General features: G+C 42.0%; 2 protein-coding genes across 2 annotated transcripts; one reads left to right on the top strand and one right to left on the bottom strand.

Annotated features, from left to right (window-relative positions):
• Positions 1 to 274: 274 nt before the first annotated feature.
• On the top strand, positions 275 to 3,221 carry LOC124487195 (N-acyl-aromatic-L-amino acid amidohydrolase (carboxylate-forming) B-like). Its single transcript, XM_047049344.1, has 7 exons — positions 275 to 719; positions 1,045 to 1,283; positions 1,564 to 1,759; positions 1,963 to 2,056; positions 2,200 to 2,307; positions 2,637 to 2,749; positions 2,910 to 3,221. The coding sequence occupies exons 2-7, from the start codon at positions 1,045 to 1,047 to the stop codon at positions 3,105 to 3,107; spliced, it is 948 nt and encodes a 315-aa protein (XP_046905300.1). The 5' UTR covers positions 275 to 719; the 3' UTR covers positions 3,108 to 3,221.
• A 125-nt stretch (positions 3,222 to 3,346) lies between these two features.
• Positions 3,347 to 7,257, bottom strand: LOC124487196 (claudin domain-containing protein 1-like). Its single transcript, XM_047049345.1, has 4 exons — positions 6,430 to 7,257; positions 6,207 to 6,314; positions 5,682 to 5,819; positions 3,347 to 5,391 (listed from the first exon to the last, which is right to left on the bottom strand). Exons 1-4 carry the CDS (start codon positions 6,719 to 6,721, stop codon positions 5,171 to 5,173), a joined length of 759 nt encoding a protein of 252 aa, XP_046905301.1. The 5' UTR covers positions 6,722 to 7,257; the 3' UTR covers positions 3,347 to 5,170.
• Between the last annotated feature and the right edge of the window lie 1,118 nt (positions 7,258 to 8,375).

The following is an 8,375-nucleotide window of genomic DNA, read 5'->3' as shown; positions in this document are numbered from 1 at the left end:
CCAGGATTACAAGGGCTCTAACTTAGGTCTGGAAGAATAGGCACATCTCATTTGACCACCGTATCGGATGTACGGCCTTGCGTGTACATTAGGTCCCCTGGGCCTCCTGTGTCGTGCCAGCAGGTTTGCTTTGAGTCCCTTTTGAATGGCTGACTGGAAGCTACTATCCTATACATGGTGATGAGAGAGAGAGAGTGACCTGGTGTGGGGGAAGGGGGGGAGGGGGGGGGCAGGGCGGGGTTTTGAAGCAGGCTGACTGTAGAGAGGGACTGGGGGAAACAGTGCAAGAGAGGGTGGAGTTGGCGACACTATCATTTCAGCCCGGCTACTCATCTGTATACGTGTGGGTTCAGCAGGACGGCTACAGTGAAGAGGAGGTGCACACGGACCGTGGTTTTGCAGAACCGCGTATAGGACAGGACTTGTGAGAGGAAAATAGGGAGTGTGTGAGAGAATAGTGCTGAATCAGTGAAAGCGCATTAAAACCAGGGAGAGGGGGAGAGAGAAGAAATTGGATACCAGGGGGACTGTGAGGGGAGACTTTGTGAGGAATTTTCTGAATTCCAGTGTTTTGAGGCTGAATCTAAACACCGGTTCACCTTAACCAGCTGTTTTGAACCTTTTTATGTACCCAATTTCCAAGTTTGGCCATCGAGACATCCATTTTAATATCCACAGTTTTCAGGTGAAGTCACTCTGCCACACTGCTGCAGTCCACGGTAAGGATGGGACACCATCATCTTATTTACAGTTGCATTTTCTTCCACTGTTGGCCTACTGACAGGCTGTAATCAGTGCTACCACTAGGGAGAACCTGAGAGACATATTTATAGCCAAAGTACAGGTTGACCCCCCAACACATTAAAACTTACGTTATGTACTTAATGTTCTCATGTCAGTGGAGGCCAGGGTGTTATAGTGGACAAGTGAACAGAAATTGAGTACATGTTAGGGTGCATCAGTGGAGAGGACATTTGAACGGCCTTTTCAATCTCAAGGCTCCCAAATATTACAGAGATCTCTTTGCTAACTGTCCCTCGTCAGATGGAGGCGAAGGTGGTGTATTTGCCGAAACTTTCCCGCGTCGCCGTGTGCGGTGGTACCCACGGCAACGAGCTGTCAGGGGTGTACCTGGTGAGAGAGAGACTGAAAACGAGGAAGAAGGTGGAGGAGGACGAGCTGGTGTCCGTCATGACGGTGATGTCCAATCCTCGCGCCGTCCAGCAGGGCCGGAGGTACACGGAGACCGACCTGAACCGCTGCTTCACGCACGCCACCCTCAGGTACCGGGGACCGCGTCAATGACGATGGTTACGGTTGGGGTACCTATATTGAGGATGACGGTGATGGTGCTGATACAGGGTGGACGATGAGCGAGGAAGGTGGTGTTGAGGGGGATGATGAGGGGGTGGATTATGGTGGGGTTGATGATGAAGATGATGACAATACTAGTGAGGCTGATGTTTTTGATGGTGGGCATGGTGATTATGATGATTAAGATCGTTATCTCTCTCCACTTTTCTTGTTCCGTTTTCTTTTATTTCCCTTCTCTTCACCTTGTAGTTCCTCAACATCTGACAAAACTCCTTATGAAATAGTGCGGTCCCGAGAGCTGAACTCTCAGCTGGGTCCTAAAGGGAGTCCCAAGGCAGTGGATCTGATATGCGACCTCCACAACACCACTGCCAACATGGGCTTGTGCCTCATCTCCTACTCAGACTGTGACTGGATCTGTTTGCACATCTTCAGATACCTGCAGGCAAGAGCAAATACAACTGAAATGATGCTCAATTTTAAAGTGTTCATTAAACACTGGGAGTGTTCATTTCATGAAATATATATGAACACTCCTGGTCTCAAATGAACACGTTGAATTTTGCTGTGAAATTCAAAGAAAGGAGTGGCCAAAACCTATTATGAGTGCGTCTCTGAAAATGTCTGGTCCTCTGGTCTTGTCTTCAGAGTTCGATGCCTGACACACCTGTGAGGTACATTCACTTTGACCTCCCGATCGGTGAGGCATATTCCCTTGACTCCGTAGGCAAACATGGCTTTGGTGAGTCACTGCACTGGGGTATTTTGATGAACTGAAACTTTACAATCACTTTATACGTATTATACAACAGTCACTCAAAAGAAGCTGCAGTCATAAAACGAGTTGGGGCTCTCAAACATTTTGTATTTTGTCTTTCTTGGCAGCAATTGAGATTGGGCCTCAGCCGCACGGTGTTGTAAGGTCCAACATCTACACCATGATGCAACAAGGGGTCCAGCACATGCTAGACTGGGTCCACCTCTTTAACTCAGGTATGGAGATGACAACGACCAGTCTTCTTTTTGGATCCTTGTAAGTGTAGAGCTGAGATACAAAGTACATTTTTACATTTATGGAAATGATGGTCGAATGGAGATTGTGTTAGCACAGGTGGCTCTGGCCCAGGGATGCATGGCACTCACATGACAGCAGTAAACACAGGAAGCCCAACACTGCAAATATCCCCCTGACAAACATACTGTGCAATGCACAGAGTAACCCTGAACCAGGAGGAGGCTAGGGGCGGGTGTGGAGAGCAGAGTCAGCAGTCACACGGCTATGGAATGGATGAGCAGAAATGTGGGCACTTTCTCTGTTTCAGGAACGCAATTTGAGGGAGGAGCGGTGGATTTGTACACCATGGTGAAGAACGTTGACTACCCCAGAGACCGAGAGACCCACAACATCATCGCAGCGGTTCATCCCCAACTCCAGGTAATAGTGGCGTGACAAAGCAGACTCCAGGAGAAGTGGATCACTTCCATAGAAGTGACTTGGTGGGTCAAAGGTTAATTGCAGTTCTAAAGTTTTTCTAAGTAGCTTTTTTTTGCATGGAACATGCCTGTGCTCATAATTTCCCACTTATTTCTGTCAGGATCGTGACTTCTGCCTCCTCCACCCCAACGAGCCCCTGTTTCAGACCTTCTCAGGAGAGACCATGACGTACAAGGGGCCTGAGCCTTTCTATCCGTTCTTCATCAACGAGTGTGCTTATTATGAGAAGGGCATTGCACTATCCCTGGCACGGAGAAGGAATGTGGAAATACCCTCCATTCAGTTAGAGAGAAAATGAGAACAGGTAAAGAAGGGATGATGACGTACTGCAGAAAAGATGGGGTCTTTTTTCCGTTAGACTTGACAGGAAAACAATCTGAGCCATATTAATAAGGTTCTGGCATTAGACATTCTACAGATGAACAGTGGATTCAACACATTTTCGATATCTCAGGAATGTGGCTAATGTTAATGGAAACGATTCAATCCACTTGTATTTTCTATAATAATAAAAGCTTTATTGAAATGCTTTGAATGAACACGCACCACTACTCAATGTACAGTTGAAAATGTACATGTTACCTCATGTTACATTGACAGTAAATTCACTGAAGAATTCACTGATTCACTGATCCATACAATTATGACACAAACAATATTAGTGACATTTTACACAGGAACATTCCTATATTTTATTTGCTGGATATAGATTACAATCTTTGTAATTATTAAAGGAGTACAGCATTTTAATAAGGCTTGCTATGAGGTCTAGTTTCTTTCATAAACCCAGACTTGTTCAGGCCTGAATGTTATTAAAGATACTATAGATAATATAATTTCACTAAAATAAAGAAAGGGTTTGTCCCCTATAAACATGTGTAAGCTAATTAGGCCCTCTGAGAATTGTTTGCAACCCAGGCAGCTCAGTGCCTGTCAATTTATCGTTTTGGAGCGGCCTGCTACTTTCCAGCCAATTATGTTCCAGCAATCCTGTTCCAGCCAATTGCCTTTGGTAGGGCAGGCCTTCTTCCTTATTCTGTGAAACCAATCAAGTCAATCAAACTCAAGCTGGAGGAAAGCACAGAAGTTGGGGGCAAGACTGAAATTGGGGGAGCTGTTTCTCATGTTTCAATGTATTTTATATGACCTAATGCAGCTTTAAACTTCACGACTGGTGTTACTTCTTATTTTTGAATACATGATAGACTTGGCAGTCCGCGTTGCCTCTTGCAGAGACATTTTTTTTGAGACTCATTTATACTCATATTTAATCTTTAAAATAATTTTGGTTGTATGACATTCACATGAAAGTATTAGTACCTAATTGTACTAAATGATGTGAACAGAAAAACAACACATTTGACCACATACATATAAATCATTCAAATTGCTCATAAAAAATAAAGCCTATACAAATCTCACTTCAATCTTTGAATGTCTTTGACTGTTACATTTTATTTTTTTGCCATTAAGGAAACTATTAAGGGGTTCCATGAGACACATGTATGATGTTTGATGAAGTGTCTTAGCAAACTTCTGTAGCACACCATTTTTACTGCAGAATATGGAGATATTCAAGAAGGGGGAAAAACGATCTAAACAATGTCACAACCTCCACTCTAGGCATGTGTAGTCCTACATTCTAAAATAAATACCACAGGAAAACCAACAAATTAAGTTATAAAAAAGAATATCCTTGAAAATAGAAAACAATTATCTTATTATTCCAAGCAAACATTTAGGACTTTAATTACGTAGCAAACTCTCTAAAGATAATCAGCGTAAAATATATGTACTTTAATATTTGAACTTCTCCCGTCTCTTAGTTAGATCACTTGTCTCTGTAGATAATAATATTGTAACTTATTGTAACTCTTGTGTAGTCCCACCTGGTAAGTATAGTGAAATAATACTTGAAGACGTTTATCACAATTACAAATATTTGTCCATAACAATGTTATGGAGAAAACAAAGTAAGAAAGTGCTACACTAAAATGACTTAGGAAGCAGATCTCTGTACTATGTTAGCTCTTATTGTATATGTCGGATCAAATGTGTCTGTGAATACTGCTTGTAGTTGGTATGTAAACAATCATATGCTATTAGGTCCAACAGGCTTCATTGCCTCTGGGTCACTTCAAGGTCCAATTACAAACCAATCTCTTCCCCCTAGCATTTGAAAATCATCAAATAAATTATAACTGAACATACAGCCCATCCTTGATTACCAACTAGTACTATAGAGAGCTTTTTCACCACGTTTAGAGTCAATTATTTAAGATATTGGGTGCAGAGTTTCGTTTGGAATTAGACATTCATGGTCAAATCGCTGAACAATTCTCTGGGGTGTGACTGGGCTTCTTAAGCCACCCTGTAAGCTGTCATGCGGTAGTAGTTCTGGCTGTGGCTGCGTGCGGCCCACACCAGCAGTGCTGCTGCCATCATATGTAGTGGTGAGGAGATAAGAGCCAGGTAAAGGGACCAGCCCAGAGATCCATCCACCTTGTCGGGGAGCACTGACACCCTGTGAAGGAGGTCCATGCCAGCCAGGTAGCAGCATACTGTGGCTAGTGTACAAAGCCCTGCCGGAAGACAGAGTTAGACATATCCGAGTTACTACTTTCTTTCTGTTCTTTGTGTTTTTGTATTTGTGGTTATTACAATTCCAAGCAATTTTCGTCTTGAATCTCTTTATACTAGTAAAGGAAATCATTCTAACTATTGAGTTATATTGTCAGACCAATAATTAAATCATCTTCTTAAAGTTTGTTTAATTAAATTATTTCAGCTAGTATTTTTTTGTATTAGGGGATAATAACAAATTAGGAACACATTCAATGTAGAGAAAGATTCAGAAATGAATGTTACCCACCAGCCAACAGGTGGAGTACTCCTATTCCCAATGTGGGGGCAAGACTTTGACAGAGGCAGGCACAGAAACCTATCAATCCAGCCAGCACAACCATACCAAGGGACACCAGTGGAAGGATAAACTGGCACCTCCATAGGTCTGAACACAAACACGTTATTTTGGTGATGGAAAAGTGATAGCAATCTATGTTCATACAGATCTGTAGGTCAGAAGTGTGCCTGGTGGGTCTACAGACCCTATTCTAGTAAGTATTCATGATCACATAAGTTGGTAATATGCTATTTGTGTATATTTACATCATAAATGTTTTGTGTGTGTGAATTGTGATAGTGTGAGTCATTATTGTTTGCTAGAATACTGCTGTAGCTACAACAAATTGCCCCTCTGTAAACTAAACGTTTTACTCTATACATCACAGGATGCCCGGGCATACCATATCAAACAAGAGTAGAATAGTAAATCTGGGCAAGAGTATGACCATAATTGTGCACACATAAATGAATGACTAAATGAATATTGTCTTACAAGTACGCAACATGTCTTCCCCACTGTTGTGATTCCCTGGTTCTTTGTACTTGGGGATGAACTGCTGTGGCAAAGTAAAGCTAACACACTCCATTTCCATCTTCGCATCTGCAACCAGTTGAGTTGGACAAAGTGTAATACAACGGGATACATGACAGTCATGTAAATACATATTGATATGCACTCTTGATTTATAATCTGTTTGTTTTGTGTGGAATCTTACCTGGTTCCTTGTACCAGTGGGTGTGCGCTGGTACCAGCACACACCGCCACCAAAGGCCCATGGTCCCGTTGAGACGAAATACAGTGTCGCTGTAGGTTTTCTCGTCAAATTCCCCATCCATAAACTCGTCATGCAGAGTGCGCAGTTCGGAAACGTTAGCCTCCCCGCGCACCGTGGGACTGGTGTACTGGTACCAGTGTTGCGTCCCGACCGCCACTGACAGGTAAACAGTGGCCAGTATGCTAAGGACACAGCCGATGACCAACGCCGTGGCGTAACGGTTGTCAACCATTGTTTACCGACTGATGGGACGGTCAAACGGGATTAAGCTATACTTTACACTGGCAGTCGGTTGTTCGATAGGCTGCCAACGCGCAAAAGAGATAACCTAAACCTAGCAGTCGGCAGTCGAGAAATAGTCGCGACAATTTTTTTGGTATCCAAACCGCTCCCGCATCTTTTTGTCTTAAATGATATATATATTACAAGCCTTTCAATGATTGACACAGACCGCTTTGTTCAATCTTGACACTGTTTCATCAGTAGGCTATTTGTCCCTGTCGGACAGCTTGGACGCGCCATCTGTTCCCTTGTCCCACTTCTTCGGTCAATCACTGTTACAGATGGTGGGTGGCCTGACGCTGCGACAGAGATAGTTTGGCTGGCGTCCACTACTCGAGCCGACACACGTAGTCACCTACATATCCTACAGCTGAATAGCACTATCAATTTGCAATTACATATTTACGCACCCGGTGAATTTGACGTTAAATGGACATTGTAAACACTTAAATCCATGTGCTTTCCTTTTCCGGCTGAATGACCTGACAGGAATGCTGGGTATTATAGTTTTTACCAACATGCCTGATCTTTACTAATCTCTTGTTTTCCATAAAAACCTCTATAATAATCTAGTAAATTAGGTTAGGCAATTGTATGACTAAACCTCACCTGGGAAAAGAAATTCCGATGACGTTATTCAAATTCAAGATCATGACCATTGATTGCAAATCTACCCATTACAGAATCAAGATTACTCAATCCAAACTTTGACAGAAACAGAAAATAATCTCTAACCATGAAACCGTGTTCTTTATTCAAATTTTCCATTTTACTTGACCCAACACAGCAGAAAAATAACCAACATTTCCAAACATGCCACAAGGCTGTGTAGGTGTTCATTTTATAATGATTTAGAATGAAGTTATTATTGAAACTAAATTAATTAGTCATTGTGGTTATTGTATTTCATTTAAAAATGTAATTGTCATGTTTCAATTCAAGAAATAACCACAAGTTAATGCAATACCGAAAGTGTAATTTCTGCAGGAGCAAATATGTTAAAAGCCAGACAGACATCACAAAATGCCATAACAAAAGATTTACACAAAAATGTATGTTTAATGTTTTTTGGATGTACATTTTCATTAGTGCGTCACAGCATGAAGTTTCAATAAAGGGGAAACACTGAAGACAGAAGCACAGGTTGCACAAAAATTTGATTTTCTTTAATGAAAACAAAATCACATTGACTGTGGGCACTTAAGGGCTTTGACTTGTCAGTCAATCTTCAATTCTTGCCTTGCATTGAAGTAGTAATTTAGTTACTTTAAAGCCATCTTCTCTTAAAATGGCGGAACTCCATGCTACATTAGTTATTGTTGTGCATGCTCACATTAGTCTAGAACAGGGGTGTCAAACTCATTTCGCATCGTGGGCCACATACGGCCTAGGGAGATGTCAAGTGGGCCGGACCATTAAAATTATACCATACTCTGCTATAAATAACCAAAATATCATGTCTTTCTTCTGTGTTATCTAGTTTAATTGATATAAAGACTATATCGTATAAAGTCCGTCCAACCGCTTTAACAAGTAATGATCTCTTCGGTGGTGTAGTTGGTTAAAGCGTTGTACGACTACATATTGTTAATGCAAATCTGGGA

This window comes from Hypomesus transpacificus, chromosome 25 (genome assembly GCF_021917145.1).
Source record: "Hypomesus transpacificus isolate Combined female chromosome 25, fHypTra1, whole genome shotgun sequence".
NCBI classification, from domain to species: Eukaryota; Metazoa; Chordata; class Actinopteri; order Osmeriformes; family Osmeridae; genus Hypomesus; species Hypomesus transpacificus.
Note: the sequence above shows the minus strand (reverse complement) of the source record. Positions and strands in the feature narration are given on the sequence as shown.